Source organism: Ictidomys tridecemlineatus, chromosome 14 (assembly GCF_052094955.1).
Source record: "Ictidomys tridecemlineatus isolate mIctTri1 chromosome 14, mIctTri1.hap1, whole genome shotgun sequence".
Taxonomy (NCBI): Eukaryota; Metazoa; Chordata; class Mammalia; order Rodentia; family Sciuridae; genus Ictidomys; species Ictidomys tridecemlineatus.
The window spans coordinates 47212513-47223871 of NC_135490.1; the positions used below are offsets into that span (position 1 = coordinate 47212513).

At 59.0% G+C, this 11359-nt stretch overlaps 1 protein-coding gene across 1 annotated transcript; it reads left to right on the forward strand.

Annotated features, from left to right (window-relative positions):
* The first annotated feature begins 2540 nt into the window (after positions 1-2540).
* LOC144370517 (obscurin-like) lies at positions 2541-11217 on the forward strand. The gene is made up of 14 exons (XM_078031327.1): positions 2541-2583; positions 4453-4531; positions 4781-4899; positions 5992-6024; positions 6249-6347; positions 7183-7243; positions 7471-7541; positions 8073-8195; positions 8364-8503; positions 9050-9250; positions 9401-9480; positions 9867-10018; positions 10876-11032; positions 11208-11217. Exons 1-14 carry the CDS (start codon positions 2541-2543, stop codon positions 11215-11217), a joined length of 1368 nt encoding a protein of 455 aa, XP_077887453.1.
* Positions 11218-11359: the final 142 nt, after the last annotated feature.

The following is an 11359-nucleotide window of genomic DNA, read 5'->3' on the forward strand; positions in this document are numbered from 1 at the left end:
AGGATTAAAAATCCAAGGTCAAATATTTTCTCTGATCTGTAGAAGCTAAGCCACAATGGGAGAGGGGGGTGAGGGGGAAACTAGAAGTTCTGTAGATCAGACAGAGCCCACGGATGAGCTGCCAATTAGCAGTGCATCCAGTCCCTGCAGGATAGCAAGTCCTGTCAAGGAAACTGGACACGGTAGGCCTGTCCCTTCCTATCCTGTAGGCCCAGGGCTCCCCTCTCCCACCCAGGTTCTGGAGGGGCCCAAGGGACAGAATCTTTATGTCCAGGTGGAGGACCCCGTGGCTGTGCAGATAGTGCAGTCCCTCCACCAGCTGCTGGAGGTAGACCTTGACCTGTGGCAAATGCTGTGCTCAGGGAGGGGCCGCGGCCCTCCACCTTGACTCATCCTGCTTGAGTGCTCCAGTCTAGCACCTGGGACAAGCCCAAAGGGGTTGAGGAGAGGTAGCACCCTGAGCCCTAAGTGCCAAAGGGTAGGTGGCACCCTGAGCCCTAAGTGCCAAAGCCAGAGAAATCCCCAGGAACAAGCAAGGTGTGCAGGAAGCCAGGCAGTGCAGCTGGGCACAGAGCCTGGGTAGCCACGGGGCCTGGGATCCAGAGAGGCGGGGCCTGGGCCACATTTGGGGCAGCTGTGTCTGGGTGGGGCTGGGACCCGCATGCAGCTCAGGCCAGTGGCAGGCAGGTGCAGGGTCACCTCGGCTTCTGTCACCACTCTCTTCTTGAAGAGGCGATCCAGCAGCTCCTCTGATGAGCACCTGGGGCCTGGTCAAGGAAAGCAGCTGAGGCTGGAACCCACCAGGAGGTGGCCAGGACAGGGTTCCTGCGGTCTCAAGGGTGGGGTACTGGTGCTCAGGTTGAGGGGAGGTGCCATGGGCCCCTGGAACCCCAGACAGCATCCAGCCCAGATGAGGGGGGCTGCCTAGGGACTGAGGCCACAGGGCAGTGGTAGGGTGGGGGCACCTGGCCTGTCTGCACAAATCCCTCCTCAGGGGAGAGACAAGAACACAGGAGCAGATCCAGCCACAAGGCCCTCCACACTGAGACCCCAGTCAGGGACCTATGGGCAGTGGGCAAAGACCTGGAGTAACCTGTGTAGGATACACCTCGCCTGACATCTGAGAGGTCACCCATGGGAGGAGACCCCTGGCCATCTCCACCGAGGACATCTGGACCCTCAGGAGCAGCTCAACCACTGACCCTGCCTGGTGACCCCCATGGACAACCCTCAGAGAGAAAGAACCCCCTGCCCAATACCATCAGGAGTGTCAGGAACAGGGCTGCTTGTCACACAGCATTGGCCACAGGAAGGTGGGCTGAGGCCGTCACAACCTGCCAGGCCCAGGGAGCATATGCTCCTCCAATCCCCAGCCTGGTGGCCACTGTACCCCTCCTCAAACCCCAAGGGGTCAGGAGAAGAAAGGATACAGTTCCAAAATGAGGATGAGGGTCTTCCGGGTCTCAAACTGGTCCAGCAGCCCAGTGACCAGCGGGTGGCTGACCGTGGCCAGGATATCTCGCTCCTGGTACACCTGGGCCCGAGTTCTGCTCCACAGGGGGATGAACATGGCAGCACAGAATACCTTATTTCCTTTGTGCTGTACCCTTTTTACAAAGCCAAACACGCCTCTGGGGAGGAGGGAGGGGGATCAGGATGGTGACGCTGTGCCACAGGTCCTGGGCATCCCCGGGGCCAGAAGGGCTGGAGTGTACCTGCCAATCTCCTCCTTGACCTCGTAGAAGGAGTGCAGCTTCCTTCAATGGCTCTGCTCTTCTGAATCTGGCTCACTGTCTCCTGTGGTCAGCACAGAAGGTAGTTAGGACGGCAAAGGCACTGCCCTGGCCCTCGTCCCCAGTACTGTGGAGCTGGCAAGCTGTTCCCTGGGCCTGGGTCTGTGGCCCATGGGAACCTTGAGCTGGGGTCCCTGTGGGGACTGGGGATGCCATGTGGAGACCGAGCGGCCCTGGGCCTGGGAGGCTCTGCGGCTTACCCCCATGGACCAGCAGTTCCGCCTTGCAGAGCACCTGGCCAGCAGCATTGTGTGCGAGACAGGTGTAGACGCCTGCATCTTGCTGGGCCACATCCTTCAGTAGCAGGCAGTGAGTGGTGCCATCCTTCTGCTGGCTCAGCTGGGCACTGTCCTCCATTTGGACACCGTCCTGAAACACCAGCAGGCCAGGACGCCATCAGCCCATCCCAGCATCAGGCCCACCTGCCCTTCCCTGGCACCTGCTGTGTGTCGGCCCCAGGTCCAGCCCCATGCCCAGCCATGATGGGCTTGGGGATTGCAGGAGGGGCCACACAGCTAGGATTGTGTAGTGCGGTTTTCGTACACACATGCACACACAGGTGCCTCCGGCCTCTGAGGGTCCCACCCTGCCTCCTTGGGCCAGCTCTTACCTTGTACCATGTCACAGTGGGCTGTGGGTGCCCCTCAATGACAGCCTCAAACTGTGCCGTACCACTCGCCTGGACCTGCACATCCTCAATGGTCACCTGCATGGTTGGGGGCCCTGGGAAGAGGTGGAAAGGGGGACATGAGGAGGGATTCCCAGGCTGCACAGCCCATACATGTGGTCAGTGAGGCTCTGAGTACACTCCAGGGCAACAGGCAACAGGGCCCCCTGGTAACTGGGAAGTTCTTCCTTCCATCCAACCACTGTCTCCCTGCTTTGCCCTCAGCTGGCCCAGCAGTCACGAGAACAGTCAAGCCAAGGCAGGCAAAACATGCTAGGGGGTGATGGCTCTCTCCAGGACTGGGTCCAGCAGACACCGGATCTGTAGTGCCTGCCTCTCCTGGAGGAGAGCTCCAGCCCCCACCCCATTGTGGCACAAGAGAAGGGGTGGGGAATCTGGGCTGAAGCAGGCAGGGATCTAGCGGGCCCCTCTACCCTCCAAGCAACTGCCCCCAGCCCAGGCACTGCAGAGCCACCCTCACAGCACGCCCTGACCCCTGACCCCCATACTTGAACTTGTAGCACTGGTGTCTAATTAATTAGCAAATAGACACCAATTAATTACAGGGTCCCTGTAGCCTTGGTGGGCAGGCTGGCCAGGAAGACCAAGCTTTGACAGGAAGCCTGGAAAGGGCCCCACCCCATCCACTGGGGATGGCGTGTGACACAGCTGGAGTAGGGTGCCCAGGCTGTGGGCCTCAGGGAACTTCGGCCTGATGGAAACAGAGGTGCTGGCAGGGGCTGTGCCCACCAAAGCTTGCCCGACATGATCTCACATCTGGCTGCTCCTGAGGTGTCCTTAAAACACCTTCAGCCTAGGCAACAGGACCCTTGGTTGGCTTCTGTGAGCTGCCCTGGCAGGTTAATCCTGCCCCAGGGAGACCATGGGTCCTGATTTATATCCACTGGGTCCACCCCAGTGAGGAGCCTGGGCTTCTTACTAGCCTCTGAAGCAGGTTGTCTTGCCTGTCCCCAGGCAAACAGGGTCAGAGCTGAGCTGGGCTAGAGGACATGCAGCTGGCAGGTGCCCTGGCCACAGAACTGCTGCTGGTGTGTGTGGGGTCGTGGTGGAGGCTCCCCTGCATACAGGCATGCTTGGAGCTGTGGCATGGTGGGCACTGATGGCTGGTCTCCTTCCAGAGCTGAAAGAGCTCTTCACGTGTTTCTGATTCCGGGCTGCATCAGAGGCATGACCTCGGTCTTTCCCTTTCTTGGCCATGTTTTGGGGGCACTGTGTCTGGCCTGATGAAGGCTAGGGTCTCTGCTCTTTCTTGCCTGCTTGGGCTTTGCCACACGTATGCAAGTGCTGCCTGATGTGAGTCATAAAGACCCACATGTGTGCTTTCTTCTGGAAACTTGGTGGTAGCTTTGAAGTTGAGGTCTTTGGTTCCCTTGGAGGGAATTTGTGAGTTTGAGGTAAGGCTCCAAGTTCACTCTTTCTTAACACCATTTGTAAAAGACTATTTTCTTCCATTTTATTGTCTAAGAAATCTTGTAAAGTCCCCCAATTTTACCTGAATGTCACTGAGAACGTGGCAAGAAGGGCCAGGGGTCTCGGGTCCTTGGCTAAGGTGCAGCTGCCATTCAGCTCCCACTGGCCCCAGGCCCAGAGCCCCACCTCCCAACCATCCTGCTGGGGTAGCATCTCAGCATGGGCACTCTGGGGACTCTCGCTTGGCCCACAGTGGTGGAAGTCCAGCTTGTTGCCCCTTCTTGGCCAGAAATTCAAGTCTCTTTCTCTTGGTTTTGAGGCTTGTGTCTCCAACCTCTCATGCCCTGGTGGGATGGAACCAGAAGGTTCTGCCACTGTCCCTGTCTGCTGTTTCTGGAGACTCAGGTCATATGACATTTTGTGCTGGGCCTAAGAGGCTTGCAGTTAGTTATTGGTGTGGAAGAACGAGGCTGGGAACAGCAGGGGTGGGCAGGCCCAGGAGGGCGCGTCCCCCTGAAATCCCAAAGTCCTGAGCCTCCTCCACTCACTTTTCCTCCCCAGTGACCAGCACAGACTACGACACTGCCACAGACGCCACGGAGACCTCATCCTACTTCAGTGCCCAGGGATACCTGTCTAGGTGGGGCCACACAGACAGCAGCCCAGGGCCTCCCGGGAAGTGGTGATCTGGACTGGGTGGCTTAGATTGACTTTCCCAAGCCTGCAGCTTTCAGTCAGACCCTGTCCGTTTCTGTCCCTCTGCTCCTCCACTCAGGATACAGGGAACCTCAAACCTATCTGCCTCTGACCTTCACCCCGTGGGCCCTCCTGCCTGGACCCTCAGCCTGCTCCACTTTATGGCTACCCCCTTATTTGTCTTTTTTGCCAGCCGGGAGCAAGAGGGAACCGAATCAGATGAGGGGCAGCTGCCCCAGGTGGTGGAGGAGCTGAGGGACCTCCAGGTGGCCCCTGGTACACGCCTGGCCAAATTTCATCTCAAAGTGAAAGGTGAGGTGCTGGGGAGTGGGCACCGTAGCTGGAGGGAGGCCAGGAGCTGTCTCCCATTGGTCACACGTGGGAAGGGCCTGACCAGTGGAGGTCAGGAGGTCATGTGTGCCTGCTGCTGGGCAACAAGAGGCTGCCACCCCACCCCCACACCAGAGGCTCGCTGGCCTCTGAGCAACCTCTTTTCTGGGCCTTTGTCTGTCTGCCATCGAAAGAGTATAGTGCCCATTGAGAATGGTCGTGTGCTGACCACTCTCCTCCATGGGGTAGGCTACCCAGTCCCCAGATTGTACTGGTTCAAAGATGGCCAGCCCCTGTCTACATCTGCCCACATTCGCATGGCTGACAAGAAGACACTGCACACCCTGGAGATCGTCTCTGTCACCCGGGAGGACGTGGGCCAGTATGCAGCCTATATCAGCAATGCTGTTAGTGCTGCCTACTCATCTGCCCATCTGCTGGTCCGAGGTGTGTGCCCTGAAGGAGTGAGCAGTGCCATATGTACTGCATGCCAGGCCCCATCAGGCCGGGGCCCAGCCCATTGCCCTATGCACAGTGGCACAGATGGCAGAATTGCCCCACAGGAGCGGGTGCCCAGTGGGGCTTGGACGCCCTGAGTGATGAGCAGGCTCTTGGGGGAAGCGGACGAACACTGGGCCCAGCAGACCTGCACAAAGCCCCAGTGGCAGCTCTGACAAGAAAACTCCTGTGTCTTTATTTTCCCAAACGTTCTGAGCACTGAGAGCTGACTCCTAGTTTGACCCATACTGGTCCTGCGGAGAGACTGTTGCTGGGTCCTCCTCCTGCCTCTCAGGGTGCAGCCCCAGCTGCCATCTCCCAGTGCCCATGTGGTTCTAGGCGGGGCCCCAGATTCCCAGTGGGCACAGGGAGGGTGGGGATGTCACACGGATGTACACTGGAGTGTGAGTTCTTTGGCCTCCCGGCCAAAGTTTCAGGCAGGGTAATGGACCTTTGACCATGGGTGGGGCCATGCCCAGGTCCCCCCACTGGGCAGTAGGACCAGGACCTTCCCACATGTAGGGAAGCAAGGGAATCTGTGCATGCTGCACATCTGACTCCCTCTGCACTTTTCAGGTCCTGATGAACCAGAAGAGAAGTCAGCATCAGGTGAGATGGCCCTGTGGGCAGACAGAGGCTGGGTGGATTGTGGGCGTGAGGCCAGAGTGGACCAGCCCTGGGCCTGGTAGCGGTGGAGGTGCAGGAAGAGGGCTCTCTGGGGCCACAGGCACAGGTCGCAGAGAACTACCTGGGGTTCCCAGAACAAGGACATCAGGACGTGGGAGCTGAAGGAGGGGTGCCGGGTGTCTCCATGGCTGTCCTTGCTCTCCCAGATGTGTGTGAGCAATTGGTGCCACCCCGCATCCTGGAGAGGTTCACCCCCAAGAAAGTGAAGAGGGGCTCCAGCATCACATTCTCGGTGAAGGTGGAAGGTGGGCATCCTCACTCCCCGGAGAAAGATCACCCCCCCAAAGTCCCCATGCCACCCTCCCACAGTCCACCCATGCCACCCTGCGTGGCCTCCTGCTCCACCCCTCATATCACTCTTGCCAAGCACCCTCTTCTGGAGGCCCATAGCCAGTGGGGCTGTGTACCCACTGAGCCCTCTCCTGCCCACAGGATGCCAGGCCCCCACCATACACTGGCTCAAGGAGGAGGCCGAGAGAGGCGTGCTGTGGATTGGCCCAAACACCCCAGGCTACACTATGGCCAGCTCTGCTCAGCAGCACAGCCTGGTCCTGCTATATGTGGGCCGGCAACACCAGGGCACCTACACGTGCATTGCCACCAAGGCCGCTGGCCAGGCCCTCTGCTCTGCCAGCCTGCATGTCTCAGGCAGTGAGTAGGGAGCCTGGGTGTGGTGAGGGACCAGCTTGGGATGTATGGCCTTCACCCACCTGTGATCCTTCTCCTGCAGAGCCCAAGAGCAGTCTGGGCCCAGTGGTGCAGGCCAGTTTGGCCTGGAACCTCAGCCCTGCCTGCATGGTGCACAGATGGCCTGCAGGCCCTGCCCAGAGCCCTCTGTTCAGCCCCTCTGAGCGATGGTGCTTGGAGGGCAGGCCTGTCCCCCAACCCCATGGGTGACCAAGTGCTGAGAGTGGACAGGGAGGTGGGCGCTTAGGCACAGACCCTTGCCAGGGCTTCTTAGGGACAGTGCAGGCAGGGCCCCCAGGGTGGTCTAGATGTCCTGGGTAGGGGTCCCAGCCCAGGACTCAAGGTATCGGAGTACAGGACTGGTCCTGACAGCTCCCCTGGATCTCTGGACAGTGCCCAAGGAGGAGGAGCAGGAGAAGATGAAGGAGGCTCTCATTTCTACCTTCCTACAGGGGTGAGTGGGTGCCCTGACTGACTTACCCAGTGGGCTAGGGTGGTGTAGCCCTGTGGGTGGCCACCCCCTTCCCTGTGCAGCTTCTCCACACTATCAAATGAAGTTTTTATGGGCCCCTTCTGGTGTGGAGCCACTGATTGTGGTGTCCTGGCCCCTAGGCCCCCCTCTATGGGGAGCAGAGTGGTGGGGTCCAAGCTGGGCTTGCAGGACACCCCTCCTCCCCTCAGGACCACCCAAGCCATCTCAGCACAGATGTCAGAGTCTGCTGGTCTCACCGGCCTTGCTGGGCAGAGGAAAGGTATGCCCGGGTTGGGTGCAGGGGAGGCCGCCCTTTGGACCTGAGCAGCCTGGGCTCTAGGTTCCTGCCCTCTCATGGCCAGCTCCCAGCTCTGGTTGGAGTCAGAGCTATTTCTGACCTCTGTGGTCAGGGGGCCCATGCCCAGTGGGCTATGTTAAGAAGAGCCACAAAGTCACCTCGGCCCCCACATCCCCAACCCTGCCTCAAGCCTGATGCCAGGCTGGACCCTGCCCAGCCCTGTCCTCAGCTCCCTCACCATCTGCCTGCAGCCCTGCCTGCCACCTGCTGCCCCTTAGCTGTGCTTGCCATTCTCTGGCCACTTGCTGCCTCTTCTGTCCAGACCCGCTCCCTTCATTCTCATCCCTGGTCACAGGCTCTGCATCCTGCTGACCTCACTGGTCTCTTCCTGCTGGCACCACCTCATGGTCTCCCTGCCAGGGCCTGGTCTCCTGCTCACCATCAGCCCCTAGGAGAATTGCAGTGAACTTTTGGGGGAAGCATGACCCCACAGTGTTGTGTTTGTTCCCCCAGGGGAGGCCCTGGTGGCTGAGGAGGCCCATAGCCACCTGTCCCTCACTGAGGTGGGTACAGAGGAATTCCTACAGAAACTCACCTCCCAGATCACTGAGATGGTGTCGGCCAAGATCACACAGGGTGAGGGGGCCAGGATGGGACCTCCCCAACCACAGGGGAGGCTGGGACCCTGTGTCCTCGCATGGGGCCTAGCTAGGACTCTGTGCCTGGGAGCCCTGGAGACTGGCTGGGTGGTAGGCAGTAGGGGGACAGCCTTCCAGGGACATCACAACTCTTGTGTTTGCCCAGCCAAGCTGCAGGTGCCTGGAGGTGACAGTGATGAGGAGTCCAAGACTCCGTCCACCTCCCCCCGGCATGGCCGGTCGCGGCCCTCCTCCAGCGTCCAGGAGTCATCCTCAGAGTCAGAGGATGGGGACTCCCAAGGAGAGGTGGGTGGGCTGGGACCCTTAGGAACAGGGCTTGGGGCCTGACTTGCTGAAGAGACAATGGGGGGCTGCAAGGGCCTGGTGCTACCAAGGGAGGGGCATCACCCCCAGAGACACCAAGGGACACCAGAGGTTAGAGCAGAGGGCAGGGTCTCTGCACGTGGGTTCCTGCAGAGCACTACCTCTGATGTCACTCTCACTGCCATCTGTGGAGAGTGCACCTTTGCCTCCAGAGCCCACCACCTCTTGGGTTGCAGGGGGCAGTGGGCAGCAAGGTGCTGTGAGCAACCACAGTCTAGGCGCCCATCCACGTTGGCAGGAGCCAGCCCTCTCACTGCCATCTGTGCAGAGTGACCCTGGGGGCTCCTGCCCTGTGGCCCTGGACTGGGTACCTCTTCAACCCCTGGACTCAGCACCCTCCCCTCTGTGCTCTTGGGGGTTTTAGGGGGTTGGGAGAACCTATCCCTCTTCAGAGGTGGGGGGCAATGGGGGGCCTTGGCAGGCCTCACCCCTCTGGCCCCAAGACTTAGGCCCATTTCTCTTTATCAGATCTTTGATATCTATGTGGCCACGGCCAACTACCTACCCCTGGGGGCCGAGCAGGATGCCATCACACTGCGGGAAGGCCAGTATGTGGAGGTCTTGGACTCAGCCCACCCACTGCACTGGCTTGTGCGCACCAAGCCCACCAAGTCCAGCCCCTCCAGGCAAGGCTGTGTGTCACCAGCCTACCTGGACAAGAGGCTCAAGGTATGGTAGTCCGGAGCTGGGGGAGGGTGCCAAGGCCCTGGGATCCTGGCCCTTCGCCAGAGAACCCTGGAAGTAAGGGACAGGAGCCCGGTGGCCACAGAGGAGGTGGAACAAACTGGTGCCCTGGAACAAACTCCTGTTTCTCAATAGCTGTCTCCTGAGTGGGGGCCCAGTGAGGCCCCCGAATTCCCCGAGGCCATGTCCGAGGATGAGTACAAGACCAGGCTGAGGTATGTGTTGGGGAGGGTTGAGAGTGGAGCCACAGCTGGCTGCTGGGCCTCAAGGGCCAGCTGGCGTTCTGCCGTGCTTCTTCATGGGGGACCTGTGCTTGCTGAAGCTGTGTGAGCCTCCTTGGGTCACAGTCCTGCCCCTGGTTTCTGCAGCTGTGCCCTCCCAGAGCCTCATTCGGGAGGGCTTCCTGGGGAAGAGGTGGTGCCCTTGCTCCACCACCTACCCACTTTCTGAAACTGGGTGACAGGCTCCTGATCACAGGAACCCCATTTAACTGCAGTGCAAGTGAGCAAGCTCTCCATGTGTCCCTAGTCCCCATGTGGAGACTAGGGACAGTGGGAGCAGGGCAGCTGCTGGGCACTCCCTGATGCCACTCTTCCACCAGCTCTGTCATCCAGGAACTGCTGAGCTCAGAGCAGACCTTCGTGGGTGAGCTTCAGTTCCTCCAAAGCCACTACATACAGCACCAGCAGCCGTGGCCAGCCAGAAGGCAGTCATTTTTCGCAATGTACAGGACATCAGTCGCTTCCACAGCAGGTAGGCAAGGCCACACACATACATGTGAGGTGCACGCACAGCTGTGGGTCAGGCCTCGTGGAGGGTGACACTCAGCAGCTGGGGTAGGAACTCGATTTACCCATGGGCACATCCCACTTGTGTGATGCCCCAGTGACAGACGCTCGCCATATGGGTTGAAGGCTGAAGAATACCTGCCACCCATGAGCACTCACACAGGCCCATGTGCATGCACATGAATGTACACGGGCACACGGGAAGTCCCATGTGCACACCACATATGCTCACGCACCCAGCCTCAAATGTGCATGGACATGTGCTTGATATGTGTGTGCACATAGTGTACATGTGTGCACACATACATATGTGAATCCTGTACAAAAATGTACATACATGCTGGATACACATAGATATGTGCACTCACATGCATGCTGATCTCCATGCACATGTACTCTTGCACACTCACACAAGAATTTGAGTGCATGTGTGTGCCATGTGCACATCCACAGACACATTCAGGCAAACACATGCACACATATTATACACACATGCCACACATGCATGGTCATATCTGCACACTTGTGTATACATGCACAGCCACATGCATACACACATGCACCCACACACGTGCACATGTACATGCATGTACCCACATATACATGCTCACATACTACACATCTGCACACTCGTGGGCAAGTGTACATACCCATGCACTTCTGTACGTGCCCACATGTCTGCACACCCAGCTTAGTATACTCAGTCTCACAGACCCAGAACCCACTCCTGGGCAAGAACCATAGCCTCTCAAGGACAGGGCCCAGGACTGGGCTGTGAGCTGTGCCTGACCCTGTCCCTGACCCTGTCCCTCTCTGTGGCAGCTTCTTGCAGGACCTGCATCGCTGTGACACAGATGATGATGTGGCCATGTGCTTCATCAAGAACCAGGAAGCCTTTGAGAAGTACCTGGAGTTCCTGGTGGGCCGTGTGCAGGCAGAGTCCATGGTTGTCAGCACGCCAGTCCAGGAGTTCTACAAGGTGCCCATGCCTGGCTCCATGGCGTTGGCCATGGTACCCCTCCCTGGCTACTCCCAGGCCTAGTGCTGGCCTTGACTCCCACCAGAAAACTCACTGACCTGAAAGTCCCCTGTGGCTTAGCCCTTGTCCTGTGCTCATGGCCTTAGTTCATATTCCCTGATCTCTTTCCCCACAGTCCCCAGTGACCCTTGAGCCCTGTAGCTCTGTGCTCCTGGGCTGGCCACTTCACTGCCCAAGTTCTGTGCATGCGTCCGGCTAGATGGTAACACAGCCATTGTCCAGGTTCAGGGCCAGGTGTGAGAGTGCCCCTGGGATGTCCTCTACTGT

What these genes read in the sequence shown, in the direction of transcription:
- LOC144370517 (XM_078031327.1), top strand. Translation starts at nt 2,541, where the DNA reads ATGAGGAGGGATTCCCAGGCTGCACAGCCCATACATGTGGTCA. An exon ending in ATGGGGACTCCCAAGGAGAG is followed by an intron (nt 8,504 to 9,049) that starts GTGGGTGGGCTG and finishes TCTCTTTATCAG; the next exon opens with ATCTTTGATATCTATGTGGC. An exon ending in ACCTGGACAAGAGGCTCAAG is followed by an intron (nt 9,251 to 9,400) that starts GTATGGTAGTCC and finishes GTTTCTCAATAG; the next exon opens with CTGTCTCCTGAGTGGGGGCC.